The sequence below is a fragment of the Neofelis nebulosa genome, chromosome 1 (assembly GCF_028018385.1).
Source record: "Neofelis nebulosa isolate mNeoNeb1 chromosome 1, mNeoNeb1.pri, whole genome shotgun sequence".
NCBI lineage: Eukaryota > Metazoa > Chordata > Mammalia > Carnivora > Felidae > Neofelis > Neofelis nebulosa.
The window spans coordinates 151096057-151117418 of record NC_080782.1 but is presented as its reverse complement, the minus strand read 5'-3'; the positions used below and the strand labels follow the sequence as shown (position 1 = coordinate 151117418).

Sequence of the window (21362 nt, the reverse complement as noted above, 5' to 3'; positions counted from 1 at the left end):
CTGCTTCAGATTCTGCGTCTCCCACTCTCTTCGCACTTCTTCTGCTCATGCTTTCTCTCTCTCTCTCTCCCAAAAATAAATTTAAAAATATTATTTATTAGATCATGCATGAACTTGTGGTCTACAATAATAATTATACATAATTTATATATAAAGTATTAATTCACCATAGACTTGAATATTTTTATCTAAAACCTCATTTGAAACAGAAAATTATCTCCAGGTTTAAAATATTTATGGCTATTTTCTAACTAGTCTAAAAATACTCCAGTGTCAGCTGTTTCTTGAACAGTCAGTGGTTTCCTTTTACTAGCTTGACAAAGTCATTCTCCTAGGGTCTGTGTAGGATCAGGAGAAATGGCTCAATGACCAACAAATACCCCCCTGTTATTTCAACGCTGTTTATATTATATCACATTTGTTATGGGTACAAAATCCCCTAAATAAAAGGCAGGTTTCAGTCACATACTGGTGTCCTGGGGAATGTGAATTTGGGGTAAGTAGGAAGACAAAATGTCAATCAGAGCAACCTAATTCTGGAGGACTGCATGCCAGAGGAAGAGTGACCAAATAGATGACCCAGAATGACCTCTCCTCCATTCTGTGTCAGGACCAACTGGATTAAAATCACTGGGTATTTTTGGCAACTGCTGTCATTTGAGATGTTTAATGTCTAAGGACTAGGGAGGCTTTAGAATATGGAAAAGAATACATACTTGTTCTGTGATTAATATTCAATGTATTACAGTTGTCAATGTTAAAGCCTAGTTTTTCTCAAGGTTTTAAATTCAACTTATAAGTATTGCTGTTTTTCTTATAAAGCTAGCAAATTTTGGGGCGCCTGGGTGGCGCAGTTGGTTAAGCGTCCGACTTCAGCCAGGTCACGATCTCGCAGTCCGTGGGTTCGAGCCCCGCGTCAGGCTCTGGGCTGATGGCTCGGAGCCTGGAGCCTGTTTCCGATTCTGTGTCTCCCTCTCTCTCTGCCCCTCCCCCGTTCATGCTCTGTCTCTCTCTGTCCCAAAAATAAATTAAAAAAAAAAAACGTTGATAAAGCTAGCAAATTTTGGAACAGGAAAATCACTAGGTCCTTGCACTCATTACTTCACTAGTGCCTTCATGAATTATGGTTATCGAAAGGCATCATCCCAAACATCTCAGCCATTGGTGATAGTTTCTCTTAGACGTTTCAGGTGACAGTTGTAGATGTACCTATCTGAACCCTCATTGAGTGTGGAGGAGAGGGAGGCACTGATTAGGTCACAGGTGCAGTGTAGAGCCAGTACCTGAACCTTGGTTGCTGCTGCCGTCTCCCTGCTTCAACCACCAACTCACAGCATTTAGAAACCCCGGGTGTGTTGTCTATTTGCAAGCTTCTGAATGAAGCTATGTGTTTATTCATCTGTCCTTAAAAACTCCACATTGAGGTCCTACTGTATTTCTCATTAGCCTGGGAGTCCTCTAAGACTACAGATCTAGTGTCTTCCATACCTTTTTCTATCCACTTGTAAATAAATACAGCAGCTGATGTGGATGGAGTCATCAGAATGCAGAACCAAGGAGTTATAGCTGTGGCTCCTTATCCTCCAAGTCCCTGGTCTTCCTTCACTCATTGAACCCACCAAGCACACCCCTACTTCAGAGACTTTTAATCCTCTGCCCATCTCCCAGAGGCTTCTTCCCAAGATCTTTGAATGGCTGGCTCCTTTTTATCTTCCTGACTCAGTTTATTGTCACCTTTTTTTTTCTTTTTCTTTTTAAATTTAAATCCAAGTTAGTTAACATATAGTGTAATAATGATTTCAGGAATAGAATTTGGTGATTTATCACATATGACACCCAGTGCTCATTCCAGCAAGTGTCTTCCTTAATGCCCCTCAACTGTTTAGCCCATCCCCCCATCCAGCATCCCACCAGCAACCCTCAGTAGCCCATCTCTGTTTGCTTGTCACTCTATCAGATATCCTTCATTTTCTCACAGTCCTTATCATCCTCTGAGATAGAGACAGTGGGGTGGGAAGTGATGGAGGCAGAGATAAAACTGGAATTGTGGAATAGAGGAAAATGTTGAAGCTGGGTGATAGGTACTTGGGTTTCATAATATCATTAACTCTACTTTGAATTTCCTAATAAGTTTTTTTAACAAATAAGTCAAAAGGAAACATAATTACTTATGAGTGAGAGATTAAAATTTTAGGTAGATAATTTTGTAGAATAATGATATTGGGGCTTATTTGAAAAAACGTAAAGATCTAGCAAAGCGACAATTACATAGAACCCTGAGTGTTAACTCATGTCCTTTAAACTATTTCCCTGGGGTACTCGGAAGCAGGGGAGCCAGAGACCTTGAGCTCCATGCACTGTCCTGGCACCTAGATTTGGCCTTTTTCTTTCACTCTTCGCTGAAAAAAAAAAGGGGGGGGGGGGAAGCTCCCTAAACATTCTCCTCCGTCCTAAGGCAGGAAAAAATTACAGATGAATCCAAAGCATGAGTAGTTTCCAGGAAACAAGGATGCTCTCAAATGGTCAGGGCAATGCTGAACAGATAAAGGGGCCAATGTGAAGGGGCTCCCACTGACAAGCAGCTACAATTTAAGTATCAAAAAGAGAATAATAATTAGCATTAATTGAAACAAGATGAGCCTAGGAAAGCTTTTAAAACCATAATGACAAGTTAGCACTAAGTGTAATCCAAAGAAATATGACTCAAAGCAGACGGCTTCCTGCACAGCTTGTTGCCCAGCCCACCTGGGTTTTTGGTGTTAATTGTGTTGCTTTGAATTTGTTTACTATCTCCACAAGGAACAGGAATGAAAGCTCATAGATAAGCTGAGGCACAAACCAAAATTCACCTGGTGAAGAGTGACTGAGTGATGGTGCTGGCCTCTCAGAGTTCTGGGGCCACCAAGAAGGTCAGTTGGCGGGGGCGGGGGGGGGGCGTGCAGGAGACACTCTAACAGTGCAGAGCCTGGAGTGAGGAGCATGTAGACTGACTTGCCTCAAATCAGTAAAACATGAAAAAAGAAAGAAAGAAAGAGGGAGAGAGAGACAGAGAGGAAGGAAGAAGAAAGGAAAGAAAGGGAGAAAGAGAGAAAGGAGGGAAGGAGGGAGGGAAGGAAGGAAGGAAGGAAGGAAGGAAGGAAGGAAGGAAGGAAACAAGGAAACAAGGAAACAAGGAAACAAGGAAACAAGGAAACAAGGAAACAAGCAAGCAGCAGGGGAAGGAGAAGCTTTCTCCCAGGTGTGATCCAGAATCCTTCACTCTTCACTCCTCTGGGTCTCTAAGTTCCATGGCTGGGCTCTAGCCTTTCTGGTTGGGTGAATGCATCTGTAAGTTCTGGGAAGTTATACAAATAAGTGTGAAAGAGCAATGATAAAGAAATGGGCAAGATAATTGATTTTTTTTCTTATGCTATTTTTGGTTATGCTTTGTCTGCATTGTGTGAAGCTTTAAAGACAATTTGATTTACAACTTTGATGTTTTATTTGGCTTTCCAGTTTGACAGAAGTGCCGAGAAAGAAGTTGCTCGTCAAATGTTTAAATGTGCCCCATCGGTTATGAAAGCGTGAACCCTATTTTCCAGGGCGTGAAAACAGACTGCGCTGCAGAGGTCCACAAAGTGTGCGTCTCTACGGACATCTGTCAAGCCTGGAACATTGGACTGGGGGCCCAGAGCACCTCTGGACTGCTTCTCTAAATCCTTTTCCCCCTTGACCTCTAGAGCTTGTTTCCCAACACACAAGCGTCTCACAGGATGGAGGCCGACGAGCTGCAAGTGAGGATCAGTGAAGAGGGCGGCTGATCAAGGCACCTCTGGAGAGAGGGATGGTCCTTTTGACTGCTCTCCATCACTGAGGACACACTGTACAGTGGGAGGAATGCAGGGTAGATACCATGTGGGTCTGCATGAGGGGGCGCGCGGGGAGTGAGAGGAAGGCGCCACTTGGAGGAGCGGAGACGGTCCCACTCAGGACAGGTGGATGGGGAGGCCCCAAGCTGGAAGTGAAGCCAGTCGGTGTAGAATTGTTCGTGGTAGTGTCCATAGTGTGGATGGTGAGGCCATTGCCTTTGGTTCCACCTGGCCAATCACCAACGGTCCGCAGGTAGGACCAACGTTGGGTTCCTCTGCTGTGCTTACTTGAATTTCTCTACGTGCCTTGTTTTACTCTTCTCCATCCTTTAGCTACGACTTCTATTCCTCTACCTCACGATTCTTCACCTTACGTGATGTGTCTGTCCTCAGAGGCGTCACCTACAAACTGGGAACAACAATATTAAGTACCCTGCAGGATTGTTAGGTTCCTTTGAGGCAGACACCTAAAACAGGTCCAGACAAGAGCAACACAACGCATTGTAGGTGGTGTGGTCATTACTGCTGCAACGATCTTCCCTGTGAATACTTTCCCCTGGCCTGACTTCCACCATGCATTTCCAGCTCATTCCTTCTTGCACTTTTCAATATTTCATTTGTGGTTGCGTGACATTCCTTCCCTTTTCAGTCTTTTAACCGGACAGGATTTTAAGTTCTTTGAAGGAAATGTCTAAAGACATAGACCACCTTCTTTGTACCACAGATTTAGAGACCTGGACTGTGTTGGTTGAAGTGAACTGGTCATGAATTGGAAAAGACAAGAGTACATGAAAAACGATGTATCCATACATATTTGCACATATATTCCAATGGCAAATGACCGAAGTAAACAAATTCGCTTAAATCAAAAGCTCATGCCCGAGATGTTTCCGCCCGGTTTCGAACCGGGGACCTTTCGCGTGTTAGGCGAACGTGATAACCACTACACTACGGAAACACACGCTGAAACCTCCCTTCCTTAATCCTTCTAAGACGTATAGTCCTGCGTACTGCCCCGGTCTGTGCACGGGACCTGAGAGATAGAGCTCTTGGAACCCTTTTTTCCTAGTTTACCAAAGGCTCTCACTTCCCACCGTGGCCCTGGGTAATAGTACTGTCTCACTACCGAGCGCGCGCGACCCCTTAGTAGGTCCTGAAACCAGTCACATTCTGCAATTAAAACACCCCCCAGAACAGTAGTCAATGAAAGCAGTGGGCCTCTCTAGAAGTAGGGTAAATGTGGCTTCGGATGTTTGATACGAGATAATTGGCTCCATTTTGTCTCTTCTAGGGAGACAGCGGGAGGGTTTAAATTCTCACCCAATTTGTGCTGGATTGAGACTAAAAATTTAAAGGATTAAAGAAATGCTAAATGCATTCAAAGAATACGAGACTTGAGTATATTTCGTTAAAATGTAAATATAAATAAGCCAAAAACTGGTTTTACCTTATGCTTTCAAAATAATTGTTTCCTCTAAGTTATGTAAAATTATCTATTAAAAATAAAGAGGAAATTGAAATTAATAAATATCAAATTTTAACTCAATGTTATTTAAATAAAGCTGAATATTTAATTAAATTTTGTAATGTAATGAAATCTTTTAAGTATTTCATAAAAATAAAAATAATCAATTCTATCATGGAACATCCAGAATTGGGATGAGGCTTAATGCAGGTATATGTAGATCTATATACATACAAATGTAAGAGCAGTATAGATTATTTAATATTGCAAAACTTTTTTTTTTTTTTGGTCGCCTAAGCTGATTCCAGAAGACCTGCAGAGCCAGGAATTGGATTGGAGGCTGATTCCTACTGAGTCGAGATCCTTGAGTTGTCTGAAACTGGTAAGCCCTTCTTCACCAGAGCACAAGGTGGAGGCCTTCTTGTCCAAGTCTGGCTCTAGGATCAAGGTCACCAGGGGCTTGCTGGTGGCCCAATCCATAGATGTTTTACCACCTTCTCATATTAAAACATGTATGGAATTTGACTGTACCAATCTGTCCCTCCTTTCTTGCACATCTTAACTCCCTTGGCCTCTGTGGAAGCTTTGCTGCTAGCTTTACTCCTATTCTGACTCCTTGTCCATCTATCTACAGATGGCCATCTCCCTGGAGAGTCACATTGGCATTGACAGTTTGACCCAGCCTCTACCCCTATGTCTGTGGCTCCAGCAATGACCACTCTCTCCAAGCTTCAAATCCACAAGTCTTGGACATAACCTTTTAGACATCTCCCAATCTCTTCAAGACAGAACTCATTACTTCTCTCTCACCTCTCACCCCACTCCTCAGTGTCAGAAGGTGGAAAGTCAGTATAAGCATCCTCTAAACTGAGAAGATGGAAAAAAGGAAGCAAGCTACTCCATTATGGCTTTCACAGAGTTTTATTCAGAGTAATTTAACTGAAAGGGAGAGTGGGTGAGCACAGACCACCCAGGCCATACCAGGCCATTCTCCATCCACATTCTCCACAGCTATACTCCTCCCAGTCCAGACCTTAATCCCTAGATTTTATGTTATGAGGGGCATTCCGGTCAGGCATACATTAACCTCCAGGGCACTGGAACACGTAGTGGGAGGGAAGTCATTGCCTGGCTTGAAGAGGATGGAGGGCCAAAAGTGGGTCAGTGTTGTCAGTACTCTTACACTCAGTCTCTGGTCTCTGTTACTAAACCATCTAAAGCAGAAACCTGGGATCTCCCTCTCCTGTCCACGTATAAACCATATGCCCCTAGCTCCTTTACCCTTCTCCCTTCTGGCTGCTGTCTTGCCACTGCCAGGTCAGCCACTTCCTTTCTAGACCATGGCTATGTCCATCCAGTTCCTTCTGTCTAATGCAGTCTTGTTCCCATCACACATCTTACTTATCATTCCTAAAGGAATCCTTCTGGAATGTAAATCAGAGTGAATCCTACTGCCCCCATGGCCTCCATAGCCAAGGAGGAAAAAGACCAAAGATCCTAGTGGGGTTCCTTCTGTTTGCTGAATGTCTGAACTGATGAACACTTGACTCTTTTGTTCTAAAAGCAGCCTGGATCGCCTACCAGAGGGGATTCCAAACCGGGCCTGGCTGGAGGGGCAGCGGTGGAAAGGGTGGAGAGGAGAGAGAAGCAGGAATTGTAGCAAAAAGCTTGGAAGGGTGTGGCCCCAGCTTGTTGGGAGATGGACCAAGAAGCCTGCCACTTGGGCTTCCCTTAAATGAAAAGCCAGGATCTTTTTTAGGAATGTTTTCCTTTTCCAGTAAAGATTGTTAAAAAACAAAACAAAAACGTGAAGCCACAATTTGCAAATGAATCCATATTTGTGCAAGAGAAAATGTCAAAGTTGAAACCCTTGGGACACAAGTTTATTTAGACCCATTAATTCCAAGGTAAGACCACAGTAAAAGTAACTCTGCAGGAAGGCATGAGTGAGCTACGACTTACCAGCAAATCTACCTATTTTACAAACTTTGATCAATTCCTGTCCAGACTGCCCTTATAGGGTGTCATGTGAAACCCTCCCTAATTCCCATACACTTTGAGACCGAAGGAGATTCAATTCTTTGCTTAGCAAGTTTAGTAAACCAGCTTTACATGATCAAGACTTCTCCTATGGTCTGGCGTGTGAGGGAGACTTCTACATTCGGAAAACAGAAAATAGGCTGAATTTGCAGGACTAAAAAAAAAAAAAAAAACCATTTAACGTAACGGAATGAATTTCAGTTGAAGTTAAGGAAGAACTTCATGATAAGACAAGTAAACTGAGGATGTTCATGTTAGAGTGTTCCAAAATAAAGGATATTTTTACATTCCTCTCTGTGTGGGGCAACATTTCACAAAAGATGGACCCTTAAAAAGATAATTTGGGGGTCTCAGATTACGAAGAGTACCTCTTTCCTGACGAAAACAAACAAAAAAACCGGCGGCGGCAAGAGCTCGAGAATGCCAGCTTTTAAGTCACTTAGTAAGGTGGTCGCCACTCTGGAGGCTCTTGGGTCTCCTCGCAGAGAGGAGCCACGCCGTAACCCTTCCTCTCTGCGCAGCTCGCCCTGGACCAGACGCCTAATATGGTTGACCATGGTCGAATTTCAGCAAGCAAAACGGTGTCCTGAGGAACATGTCCTGGGGCATTTGTCCGCTAGCAACCAGCACTCATTCACTCCCTTTTGGCCAGCAAGGGCCTATGGCTGGGGCATTCTTTTATTCGGCTACTGGTAACCATCCGTCCAGTTTCCGTCTGCTTGGCCAAGGATGCAGAGGAGCACCCGCTGTCGAACTGGAGGGAAACTCGATGCCTGCCTTGCACCTTCTTCCCTTCAAAAGGAACTTGCGCCCAACGTGGGGCTCGAACCCACGACCCTGAGATTAAGAGTCTCATGCTCTACCGACTGAGCTAGCCGGGCACACACACAAATTCTGCATTGTACCTCGGAAGACTGAAATCTACATGCTGGGATGAGGACACACTTTAAAAAGTAATTGCATAAGTATTATGGAGCACCTACTGTGTGCCTGATTGTCCTAGTGACTAGAGCCAGAGGATCGGAAGCCTAGCATCCCTGAACCTGGGAGAAGTGGCTGCGCGGTTCCCGAGAGGGAAGAGCAGCAAGAGAGCTGAGGTGCCAGATCTGAATTTACATTAGAGAATTTATGGAGGGCATGTTGTGAGCTCTGTCCTGCTGGGGTCCGGCTTCACTGAGCGTCTACCAGAAACAGAAATAGACATACACGTGTCCTTCCCTCTGTGTGAGGGCAGTTCTTTCTCCTACGGAGGCAGAAGCAGCGTGGACGAGGAGGTAACTCTTTAAATGAAAGGGAGGCTAAAAAAAACAAACACCAAAACCCTGTTTCCGCCCGGTTTCGAACCGGGGACCTTTCGCGTGTGAGGCGAACGTGATAACCACTACACTACGGAAACCCATACCACTCACACTTGACTAATACTACCTAGAAGCTACACTGGGGCGATTAAGGGGCTGAGTGAACCCAGACTTCCAAGTAAATGACAGGCATTTTCTGAGCTGCCGGCTGAACTGTGTTTAGGTCTCGTATCCACACTTCTTTTGGCGTGGCTTCCTACAGTTGTTCACCAACGAGAATTCGTGATTTTAGCGTTTCAGGCCACCCCTCCGAGGAAGCAGGCGTTCACTCCGAGTTTCCCTACTAGGTGGGAAGCGCCTCGAGAACAGGGTGAGTTCTGCGTGCGCAGCCTTGGCATTCCGCAGCGTTTCGCACTCACTGAGACTTCTGTACATGAATTGCGTTCCTGTAACTCCCCCTCCAGTTTTTTTTTTCTTTTTAAAAATTCAAGTATTATTTCAATCGCCCGAATAATCTATTTGGCAGAGATGCTCTACGTACGAAAGCAGCATCTTTGGTAGCATAGTTCTACAGCCTGGATGAGAGTCTCAAAAATAAATAAATAAATAAAAAAAATGTATATATATGTATATATAATAATAATACTAATTTAATACCACAAACCCAATTGGAGCCCATTCTCTTAGACTGAGACTCCACGAAGACAGACCTCGAGGTAGTTTGGACGCGGAGCATGCATGGTGCCCACTCAGAAAGTGCTGAATGACTTAACTCACTATATGTTAAGCAACATAGCTTTGAAATTGTATTAACTCTAATTTCACAAAACCCTCTGATGGCAACGATTATACTTATTTTATACGAGTAAACACAGGACTACAAAGATATCAAATACATTTTTAATCCCCCCCCTTTTCTACACTTTTCAGCACCTTGCTTTTCTCACTTCAGAGTAAATCGTGAAGGATTCCCTTTTTACAGATAAAGAGTGTTCCACTGTGTGAATGTTTATGTGACGGTTTCACTACTCCTTTATTGATGGGCAGTTAGAAAAGTTCATCTAAACGCTACGACAGTGACCAGACGGCAGTTTCTAATGCGCGTGGAAATGCCAACTACAGTGGGGAGGTTGAAGAAGATGTCCGGTCGCCTTCTGGATCCCTGAGGAACTCTGAGTTCCCAACCAACAAAGTCCTCGGCCTAGAAGGGCCGGAAGTACTTGAGGGCGCTCACCGGGACCCGCCCCTCCGCTTCCGGCATCAGCTGTGGGGAGTCCCTGGCGTTGTCCTCCTTGTCCGGTTAGTAGGATGGCGCTGGGCCGACGCAGTCATAGCACCGAGAGCGGACGGCCGTTAAGAGCTTCAACCTTTCCCCGAAGTTTATCCCCAGTGGCGGGGGATGGAGGAGGCCGGTCATTCCGAGTTGTCCGCGTTCCCTGTTCCTTCGTATTACAGAGACGTGGGCCTCCATCGTTGTAGCCCTCTCGTCCTGTTCCCGTGTGCCTGCTAGAGCGTCTCCTCGCCGTTTCCTGTCGCCCAGGGGCCCGAGAGGAAAGAAGGGGGCGTAGCGCTACCGCGGGGGGAACTCGCGAGCTTAGGTGACTCGCAGACACCGGAAGTGTTGAGAGGGAGGCCGGAAGTGAGGGGGCGGAGCCAGGAAGTGAGGAGGGGCGGGGGTTTATGAGGAGGCCAAGGGAGCGTTGGGACAGATTTGCACTCAGGGCCACCTGAGGGACTTGGCTGTAGCGCTCAGCTCTGTCCCCTCCCCTTGCAGAGACACGGTTGTCGTCTAGGAGTAGGGAACTTTGTGGAGGGGGGGTTGTCGGGAGGACCTTTCTGTGTCTGCGATTGAGGCAAGGTGTGGAGAGGCGGGGTGGGGGTGGGGCCGGGTCGTCAGGGCGTCTGAGAGGGAAGACCCCCGCCCCCGCCCCCCCACCGCCCATCTACACTGGCTGACTGGACACTAAGATGGCTGCCGTTGCCATGACACCCAACCCTGTGCAGACCCTTCAGGAGGAGGCGGTGTGCGCCATCTGCCTCGATTACTTCACGGACCCCGTGTCCATCGGCTGCGGGCACAACTTCTGCCGAGTGTGTGTAACCCAGTTGTGGGGAGGGGAAGATGAGGAGGACAGGGACGAGTTAGACCGGGAAGAGGAAGAGGAGGATGGAGAGGAGGAGGAGGTGGAGGCTGTGGGGGCCGGTGGAGGGTGGGACACCCCCATGAGGGATGAAGACTATGAGGGCGACATGGAGGAGGAGGTCGAGGAGGAAGAGGAGGGTGTGTTCTGGACCAGTGGCATGGGCGGGTCCAACTGGGACAACATGGACTATGTGTGGGAGGAGGAGGACGAGGAGGAAGATTTGGACTACTACTTGGGGGACATGGAGGAGGACCTGAGAGGGGAGGATGAGGAGGACGAGGAGGAAGTGCTGGAGGAGGACGAGGAAGAGGAGTTAGACCCCGTCACCCCACTGCCCCCGCCTCCAGCCCCTCGGAGGTGCTTCACCTGCCCCCAGTGCCGAAAGAGCTTTCCCAGGCGGAGCTTCCGCCCCAACCTGCAGCTGGCCAACATGGTCCAGGTGATTCGACAGATGCACCCAACTCCTGGTCGAGGGAGCCGTGGGAACGAGCAGGGCATTTGTCCCAAACACCAGGAAGCCCTGAAGCTCTTCTGCGAGGTGGATGAAGAGGCCATATGTGTGGTGTGTCGAGAATCCAGGAGCCACAAACAGCACAGCGTGGTGCCATTGGAGGAGGTGGTGCAGGAGTACAAGGTGAGAGAAGTAGAAGATGGGAGTTTAGTGGGGGTGGAAAGAAGCTGGGAAAAGGAAATATGTCCCCTCCCACTCCCCAGAACTTCATGCACTGATTCTCCTTTTCTAAGCACTTAGTGGCATCAAGGTGGGTTGGAGTGAGAAGGATCCTGTACACTGGGCTGCATGTCTTGGGGAAAGCCACTGCTGTTTCACACTTCCATTGTCCCTAAGTGTAGGAGTACAGGTGACAGGTCCCTCAGGCTTTACCACCAGTCTCATTTTCCTCTGGGTAAGTTTTCAGTCTATCCTTGACTTGGACCCTGGAGATGGAAAGGACTTGAGGCCTCAACAAGAAAGGGCCCTAAGGAGCAGGAGTGTAGAAATGACTACTAGTGTCAGACCCAGATGCTTTGCACTTGCCTTTTAATGGGTTTCCTACCTACCCCATGATATGGCTTGGTTCTGTCCTTGAGGACTTTTGTTAAATCTGCATCAGTCGGATGTACTGACTAGAAGTTCTTACCTTACCTGAGAATGCAGATAAAAGGGAGAAGCTTTTAAGTCAGAAGAACAGGCTCTGCACTCACTCACCCAGCCATCTCTAAAAGCCTTGGAGCATTAATTTTTCCAGGGTTAAAAGTTAATATTTACTGAACACTTAACTTACTATGTACACCAGGCACTGTACTAAGCACTTTTCATGGACTATCTCATTTAAAACTTCAAACAACCCTGTGAGTTTGATATGGTTTCTGTCCCTGTTTTACAGATTAGGAAATAGACTTAAGTAATATACACAGGGCCACATAGCTACTAGTAAGTGATGGACTTGGTTATGACCTGCCCCTGTGCCCCTGCATACTGTTAACAGTGTCACCACCATTTAGATGTCTGTCATTAGTTTGACTTTACTGACATGTGACTTCTTGGAGTCTGATTCTAGTTTGGTTAATACTTTGCACCCTACTTCTGGCCTTTACTCTTTTGGGATACAGGTAAAGGAGATTGGTCTGTGAGACAGCCAGCACAAATAGCACTACTTAGTGAAGGCTGGGAAGGGTTTGAAACAGTGGGACCAGAAGGAAGAGAGGGTAGCTCCTGTGTGGTCTGTGCATTACCCCAGTTTTAGAGTAACGAGTCTAGAGCTTCTCAGCTATGAGTGGTACAGCTAAGACAAACTTAGATCGTCTCATGACAAGAAACTGTCTTCCACACAGCGATATTCCCAATTACTAGGGGAGTTTTCAAAAGTACAGTGGGCCCTACCACTAGAGATTCTGAGTCAGAGACAGGGAGAGTGTCTTTAAGAAAGCCCAGCCTAGCATTGGAATCACTGCATTGGTAATATCACCTGTTTAGGCTCTGTGTGGACATTCCACTTGTTCTCCACCCTCCTTCTACAGGGCTCTTCTGAAGGGCTTCTGAAACTGGATTTTTATTTGTGAATTTGTGTTAGCCATGTCTGTTGTATGCCAGCCTAGTAGGGCTCAGCAATTTGAGGAGGCCGCATAGATGCAAATAATCTGCCATTAACTGATCAGCAAATGTAAATACATGGATTTTATTATTTGGAACTAATTTGAGTGATTCCTTTTTTAATTTACAGGCTATTTTATAGGTACGTAGTTTATTCTTTTCAAATCTGTACACTAACTAGCACTAGTTTGGAACAGTGTTGTTTTATAGAAATATTTTTTATTGAGTAGGTAATAATATGGATGATGTATAAATAAATCTCCTAAAAAAGTGAAAGTTCTTGAAAATTTCTCTTAAAATAGTACTCTGTTTGGACTTGTGCTCATGAATTTGTCAATGATTTATGAAAATTATTAAATGGGAAATTTAAGCATAAATTCTGAACAGGATTGGAGAAAAATAGAAGGTAATATCAAAAGACAAAATTTTTTGTAGTTTATGCTACTTTCATGTCAGGGGTTGATTGTAATATTATTAATGTAATTTTTTCTAGAACCACTCATCCTGTGCAACAACCACTGCCTTTTGTACTCTTCTCTGGGTCAGTAACCTCTTTAGTTCAAGGGTCATTATCAGGTTGTCATTGGCAGTTTAGACATAGGTAGAGAATACTAGATAACATTTATTGATCTTTACTATGTGCTACTGTGTGAAGCATACTGTCCATAACATGCATTCTGTTATTCCCAATTCCCATGTAAGATGAGGAAATTGGAAGTGTTGCTTGCCTCAGGTCACCTGGCTACATTTAGGTTTAGATTGGAGTCTGAGCTTGAGCTCTTCTGCTCTGTATTACCTCTCAAGGAAAAAGGCAGAAGTAGTAGGAGACAAAAAAAAAAAAAGGAAAGAAAACAGGTTGGGCCTATTTCTGGTCTCTAACAGCCCTTTAAAGAAAAAGATTCTGGGGGCACCTGGGCGGTTCAGTCGGTTAAGCCTCTGAGTCTTGATTTCAGCTCAGGTCATGATCTCACTGTTCCTGAGATAGAGCCCCACGTCTGGGGGCAGGGAGCCTGCTTGGGATTCTCTTTCTCCCTCTCTCTCTATCCCTCCCCTTGCTCTCACAAAATAAATAAATGAACATTAAAAAAAAGAAAAAAAAAGAAAAAGATACCGTTATAAGAGATTGGAACATAGACCTCAAATGCATATTTGCCATGAAGGTTAAAATCTTAGGAAAAGAGAGGTTTTGTTTTCCATTTATATTTATTTAATAATAATTAAAAAAAAAATTTTTAATGTTTATTTTTGAGAGAGAGAGAGTGTGAGCTAGGGGAGGAGGAGAGAGAGGGAGACACAGAATCTGAAGCGGGCTCCAGGCTCTGAGCTGTCAGCACAGCATCGAACTGATGAGCGGTGAGATCATGACCTGAGCTGAAGTGGACATTTAACCAATGGAGCCACCCAGGCGCCCCAGTAATAATTTTTTTTAAGTTTATTTATTTTGAGAGAGAGCTCGTGTGAGGGTGGGACAGAGGGAGGGGGAGAGAGAAAATCCCAAGCAGGCCCAGTGCTCTACTCAAGGCTTGAACCCACAAACTGAAATCATGACCTGAACCAAAACCGAGTCTGTCTCTTAACTGACGAAGCCACCCAGGCACCCCTTGTTTTCCATTTAGTAACTGAGTGAGAGAGAAAGCAGATGGACAAAGAGGCATAGAAATTAAAATAAGTAAAGTGGGGCCCCTGCCCCACAAGGAGCCATTGTGTCCTGGCAGAGACATATTTAAAAACCATTACAGTGTCTAGGAAGTATTGTAAAGGTTGTATTCATGTTCCTTGGGATGACAGAGGAAGTTGGGGGCAGGGAGGACCATGGTCAGGTAGCTGGTATTTAAATTTCTTTTTTTTTTTTTAATGTTTATTTATTTTTGAGACAGAGAGCATGAACAGGGGTGGGTCAGAGAGAGGGAGACACAGAATCTGAAACAGGCTCCAGGCTCTGAGCTGTCAGCACAGAGCCCAACGCGGGGCTTGAACTCATGGACCACGAGATCATGACCTGAGCCGAAGTCGGCCACTTAACCGACTGAGCCACCAGGCACCCCAGGTAGCTGGTATTTTAAAGGAAGAATGCCTTGGGCCAGGTGGAGAAAGGAAATCCCAGAAAGAGGGAAGAGCATGTATGAAGATAATGGAATTACATTCGGGAAAAGACAGTTTTATGTGGCTAAAACTAAGAGTCTATGTCAGAAGGGGTAAGTGTAGTAGAGGAGTCTAGAAATGTAGAGGCAATGAAGGAACCTCATATTTTGCAGGTGATTGAGAACCACTGAAAGATTTTTAGCACAGGCACAAAATCATCAGAGAAATATTTAGAGATGAAAGTTATGAGGAAGATTGCTTATGAGGGCTGGAACATTTCATATGGAAGGACCTTGTGTGGTGAGGGGCTCAAGCCAGGTTCACCCCAACTCTGGGTATGGAGCTCTATGGTCACCAGGATCCTACCTATAGAGAACACACTCAGCGGTGTGTTCTTCTATACATGAGTGCAGGCAGAGGGTTGGAGGCCTTTGTCATCATCTGAAGAGAAGAGAGGGGAGGAAGAGAGTATGATGCTCATCTGATACCTGTGATGGGGGTCAGGCTTTGAGCCCCAGTCCAATGCAGGGAGGGTGGGGGAAGTGGGCACTGAAAGCAGGTGCCTCTCCTATCCCAGGCTTCTAACCTTCCTTTTCTCATTCCCTCAGGCCAAACTGCAGGGGCATGTGGAACCACTGAGGAAGCATCTAGAGGCTGTGCAGAAGATGAAGGCCAAGGAGGAGAGGCGTGTAACAGAACTGAAGGTGGGTGAATGTCCTTGATAGGGCTTACTGGCTCTGAGATCAGGGCAGGGAACATGGGTTGTCTACTCTCAGAAGTGGTGACAAGATTCCCTGAAGAGGGACCTGGGAGAGAGGTAGAGACATTCCCAGGGTTTTGAAGAGAGAGGGGCCTTAAAGGGTCAGGGGGCACATTTATTCTAGGTTCCAGAATGGAGTGGAAACAGATCTAGTATAGAGAGGTTGGGTCCGTGGCCCAAGCCTGAAGAACAGGCTTACCACCCCAGACACCTCACTTCAAGGCCTGTGCCCACCAGGCTGGATAGCACAGAGGGCAGAAGTGGGCAAGGCAAAATCTACATAACAGCCATCAGAGAAGCCCCAGGTCCCAGGACAGATGGTAGGTGGTAGGTAGAACAACCCTGAGCATGAATGGGAAGGGGAGGGCATGGTGTTTAATGGAGGATAGAATGTTACAGAGACCTGGTCTTCTCTAGTCCAGTGTTTCTCAGCTGTTTTTCTTGATTGATCACCCCTCCCCAAGGAGTATTTTTAGATATTTTTTCCCTAATACCACCCTCCCCACCCCCAACTCTGTACGTGTGTTTGTAAGGTCAGCAGAAACTGGAATGGCCTGGCACTGAGCTTTGGAGACCAAGACAGGACAGCCTTCTTGTCTGACTTCTTCCCTCATCTTTTCCCTGGCCAGTGGGTGGGTCTTGCCACTTCCCAAGTCTTGTACTTATTTTTTTGCCACCTACACATTAGGGACTCTGCTGCTGGCAATTGCCGCACACTGAGTGTGTCTGGGAGCCAGGGGGTCCTCTTAGCCAAATGCTCAGATTGAGACTTCTGGGGTTCTGGGATGCAGAGAGAAGATGTCAGGGTCTGCGTATCACTGGGACAGAGAGTGAAGCTGACTTTCCTTCACCGACTTAGCCAGTCAGAACTTCCTTCCTCACTCTGTCCTGTCCCTCTTTGTCCCAAGAATGTCTCTAGTTGATGATACCTGCATGGAAAGCATGCCCACTATCTGGGATTGCCCAGTCCAGGCAAATGGGGTGAGATTAGGCAGAAGTTTTCTCTGATTATATATAGACTACAATCTACACAGTGATATCCATGATTTTGCTTTTTGGCTTTTAAAGTGTAAAATAACATTTGGCTGTTTACAGAGAAAGTTTGCTAGACTCCTGATCTAGAAGGATTCGGTGACTTTTCCAAAGTCATTAGTAGTATAGTCAAGACCCTAACTTGATATCTTGATTCCTGAATTTTTAATTTATTCATTGCAAAAAACTTTTACTAAGTACTGGTGCTGTTCTGAGGTCTGAGGATCCTGTGACAAACAACTTATGCAGTGGTGGAAAAGGATGTTAAAAGATACTTCAATGTAAACAACATTTCAAATTAATATTAATGCTGTGAGGATATATAATGAATGATATTTATGGGAGATACAATGGTATTTATGGGGGTAGTCCTGATTTAGATCTAGCGGGGAGAGAAGGCTTCTCTCAGGGAATATTTTTAAATTTAGATCTGAAGAATGAATCAAGTTAGATAGCCAGGGTGGAGATAAGTTGCAGGCAGAAGTTAGTGAGTTTCAGACCAGTGTGCTTTGGAGTGTGGGAGTGGTGCCTGGTAAGGCTGGGAGGTGGTGGAAGGGACAGGGGCCCCTTTCCATTTGGGATGCAGAGCTCCATTACCTTGGATTGAGGGGCAGCAGTTGCAAAATTGGAAGTTTATGTTTCTGTGTGTTGAGGTGGTATCCACCATCCCCTTTGCATCATCCCAGAGCCAGATGAAGTCAGAGCTGGCAGCTGTGGCCTCGGAGTTCGGGCGGCTGACACGGTTTCTGGCTGAAGAGCAGGCAGGGTTGGAGCGGCGCCTCCGAGAGATGCACGAAGCCCAGCTAGGGCGTGCAGGAGCAGCGGCCAGCCGCCTGGCGGAGCAGGCTGCCCAGCTGAGCCGCCTGCTGGCGGAGGCCCAGGAGCGGAGCCAGCAGGGGGGCCTGCGGCTGCTCCAGGTGAGCAGTGCCCCCTTCCCTGTCTCCCCCTGCCTTCCCCCCAGCACCCTGTATTTGCTCTGTTAGGCAGTGCTTCCCAAACATCTGTTCAGAGCTGCCTCTCTTCTCATTGGGAGGACCCATGATAATTTAACCTAAGACCAAAAGGTTTTTTGAGGCTGGGGACAGGGTTAATGCCAAATGTGGTGTGTGTGTGATTATACCCAGTGAAAAGAAAGAAATTCAATTGTATAAAGAGGGTTTTAAAGTAGAGTCAAGAAAAGAATTTTTGACAGAGACATCCTGAGAAAGATGCCTAAGTCATGTTGTAAAAATTCTTTTACTGGGGTTGAAAATTCTATTATTGGTCTCACAGCAGGATGAGAGAAGTGTGCTAGGGCATAGGGATGATTGAGATGGATACACACTTACTGAGGGTCTTGAGGGTTGCTTTTTCTTACTCCCTGTTCAAGTTCAGTCCTTTCTCTGGCTGGAATCAGATTGAGAGAAAGGAGCTGTCTGTGTGCAGCTGACTCTCTCTTTGTCTCTTTTTCCCTCTCCCTCTTTTTGTTTCTGTTATTCCCAGGACATCAAGGAGACTTTCAATAGGTGTGTTGCCACCCTTTATCCTTTGTGACCCAGTGGCATCTGGTTCCCCATCCCTACCTCTCTTGGATATCCCGCTCCTTTCCTTCCTTCCCCAGGACCCGAGTTTCTGCCTCCTGGACCCTCCTCTCCTTCCCCTCAGCTTCTGCTCTTCCCTCTGGGAATATCATGGTCCCACCCCCTGCCCGGTCCCCTTCCTCTAGGTGTGAAGAGGTACAGCTGCAACCCCCAGAGGTCTGGTCCCCTGACCCGTGTCAGCCCCATAGCCATGACTTCTTGACAGATGCCATCGTGAGGAAAATGAGCCGGATGTTCTGTCAGGCTGCCCGAGGTAGGGAGGTCACCTGTACGACCTTCCTTTTCCTTTCCCTTCACAGACCTGAGATTGGGTTCTGAGGAGGAGGTTGGGCCTGGTGGGGGGAAGAATGGGGCTAAGGTGGAGCAGGATACAGGTAGGCCGCTTGGGGCTTCAAGCTAAGAGTAGTTTTTGACCTAGACCAGGTAGGTGTTGATGGTGGGAGTGGAGGGTGGATAGCAAGAGCCAGGGCCAGAGGGAAGACCTGTCCAGGGTCCTGGAAACAAGAGTCAGGGAAGAGGTGGAGCTCATAGGAACTGAAGTCTGGTCTCTAGGATGGGGAGGGGTGAGGACAGCTGGAAGGTAGGCGGGGAGGGCAGCAGGAAAGGCTGAATCTTGGAGTTGGCTACTGATGGGGAACAGTTGTTCCAGCCTTGGCGTATTTGTCCTCCCCCTCCCCAAGTGGACCTGACGCTGGACCCTGACACGGCTCACCCGGCCCTGATGCTCTCCCCTGACCGCCGGGGGGTCCGCCTGGCAGAGCGGCGGCAGGAGGTTGCTGACCATTCCAAGCGCTTCTCAGCCGACTGCTGCGTATTGGGGGCCCAAGGCTTCCGCTCTGGGCGGCACTACTGGGAGGTAGAGGTGGGAGGGCGGCGGGGTTGGGCGGTGGGCGCTGCCCGTGAATCGACCCATCATAAGGAGAAGGTGGGCTCTGGGGGATCCTCTTTGGGCAGTGGGGATGCCAGCTCCTCACGCCATCACCATCGCCGCCGCCGGCTCCACCTACCCCAACAGCCCCTGCTCCAGCGCGAAGTGTGGTGTGTGGGCACCAATGGCAAACGTTACCAGGCACAGAGCTCAACGGAGCAGACACTGCTGAGCCCAAGTGAGAAACCACGGCGCTTTGGCGTGTACCTGGACTATGAGGCTGGGCGCCTAGGCTTCTACAATGCGGAGACTCTAGCCCACGTGCATACCTTCTCAGCTGCTTTCCTGGGCGAGCGTGTCTTCCCTTTCTTTCGAGTGCTCTCCAAGGGTACTCGTATCAAGCTATGCCCTTGATTAGCCTGCCACCCGCAGGGGCCCCTCTGGTCAGCACTTGAGGGGCGGGTGGTGGTGGAGGGTGTCCCATAAGATTGGGGGCTCAAAGGCTCCTTCCACTGTTTGTTGCTTCCCACTCCCCTTTGACCCCAGGCCCGCTTCTCCCTCTAGGAGCCTAAAGAACCTTCCTGGCCCGCAGCTCTGCCTTCTCTCACCTGCAATGTCTGTCCAACAGGTCTGCATGGGTCCCTGATGAGAACAGCTGCCTGGTTTTCCTTCCCTCTATCCACCCAGGGTTTTGAGTAGGAGTTGAGGGGAGATTTAACTCTGTTACTTAACTTCTTTCCTTGCCCCTACTCTTCACCTTTCTTGTCAGTTCCCAGGCTGGGATATTTGGGCAAGACTCCTGTCTGTCCCGTATTCCATTTTCTGATGCAAATTTTAGCTAAGGGATTTGGAAGCTTTTTGGGGAGGCGGGTTAGGCAAAAGGGTAGAGCTGGGTAATAAATGTCTATTCTCTGGGGGAGGTAGGAGGGATTCTAGACTCCTTCCATCCCCAATTTCTACCTCCATAGACTGGCCAGAATTTAGCTTGAGATCTGGAATGGTCAACACAATTGAAACTACATACCATTGTATTACCCAATAAATTATTTTCTCCCCCACCCTTTTTCCAGCACTCACATTAGGAGTAAAGCTCACCCCGCCCAGCCCCTCCAGGTCTTTTCACTGCCAGGCTCCTTTCCTCTTTGTCCAATTAAGTTCCTTGTGTCAGTATCCAGCCTCATATATTAGTTCTCTCCATCTGGTGAGCCCTGACCAGGAGCCTGGGGACAGGGGTTTGGATCCCCAGGAGAGCCTTGGGTATAATCTATTTTTCTAGTAACCCCTTGCCTTCTGTCACTTGTCAGCTTTTGTCCTTTGCTTTGATGGCAGAGGTCAACTTCTGTTCCTGGGGGAAAGGGAAGACGGGATGTGTTGTGGAAATAAAGTTTATTTGCTTCTTTTGTGGAGTCCTTTCCTTTAGGTGAGCAAAAATAGAATGTAGGGCCAGGGTTTCTTCCACAGTAAGCCAGTCTCTCCAAGAAACGTAATGACACAGAACTGAGGACTGATTGTACCTTCCCCATAACCTGCGTTTTACACCACTCATGTTATTTCCATAGATTGGGATATTCACTCTCACCCCATTTGAATATCCTACATAGTTTTATTGGTACCCTCTTCAGCATGCACTTTGAAAATTGTTTGCCACTTGTCTATCACTGCTTTGAGGTTTTAGGATTCTGGTTTTCCCAAGAATCTTTACCTTTCTAAAGTCTTTCCATGTGATTGCATCTAGCTGAAATCCCATAAAATTGAAGCTAAAGCCACAGTAGCCTTATCACCATTAGGAGTTGATGGCAAAGGAAACTGTACAAGCTACTTCAACATGCTACATATTTACTTAGCCACTACCTGAGAAAAAGCCAGCTGTGATTGTATTTATGAATACCTGCAGACTTCATAATTTTTAATCTCCAACAATGAAGGGAGTAAAAAGGACCTGATCTTAAGCAGAACCTCTTTTGGGGAGAGTTGCCTTATCACAGACGAAGGGTTCAAAAAAATCTCCATTTTAACAAAAAGACAACTTGACAGACTACACTAACTTGAGTTTCAAAATATTTCATATTACCTTGAGGAATGACAAAATGCCTACTCAATTATTTATGTTACAAATTGAACTGAGATTTTACTATTCCCAAGGAACATTTTCT

General features: G+C 46.7%; 1 protein-coding gene and 3 non-coding genes across 9 annotated transcripts; 1 reads left to right on the top strand and 3 right to left on the bottom strand.

The window, feature by feature from the left end:
* Positions 1-4733: 4733 nt before the first annotated feature.
* Positions 4734-4806, bottom strand: TRNAV-AAC (transfer RNA valine (anticodon AAC)). The gene has a single exon. It is a non-coding gene; the product is annotated as a tRNA-Val (tRNA).
* A 3355-nt stretch (positions 4807-8161) lies between these two features.
* On the bottom strand, positions 8162-8234 carry TRNAK-CUU (transfer RNA lysine (anticodon CUU)). Its single transcript has one exon. It is a non-coding gene; the product is annotated as a tRNA-Lys (tRNA).
* Positions 8235-8676: 442 nt separating this feature from the next.
* TRNAV-CAC (transfer RNA valine (anticodon CAC)) lies at positions 8677-8749 on the bottom strand. The gene has a single exon. It is a non-coding gene; the product is annotated as a tRNA-Val (tRNA).
* Positions 8750-8871: 122 nt separating this feature from the next.
* Positions 8872-20609, top strand: TRIM41 (tripartite motif containing 41). Of its 6 annotated transcripts, XM_058739945.1 has the most exons (8): positions 8872-9021; positions 9582-11429; positions 13381-13428; positions 15578-15673; positions 17415-17678; positions 18244-18266; positions 18467-18594; positions 19022-20609. In XM_058739945.1, exons 2-8 carry the CDS (start codon positions 10620-10622, stop codon positions 19621-19623), a joined length of 1971 nt encoding a protein of 656 aa, XP_058595928.1. In that variant the 5' UTR covers positions 8872-9021; positions 9582-10619; the 3' UTR covers positions 19624-20609. The 6 variants fall into 6 exon arrangements, with proteins under 6 accessions (XP_058595928.1, XP_058595960.1, XP_058595923.1 ...); XM_058739940.1 differs by lacking the exon at positions 8872-9021 and having other exon boundaries at positions 9367-11429; XM_058739955.1 differs by lacking the exon at positions 8872-9021 and having other exon boundaries at positions 9369-11429; positions 17448-17678.
* Positions 20610-21362: the final 753 nt, after the last annotated feature.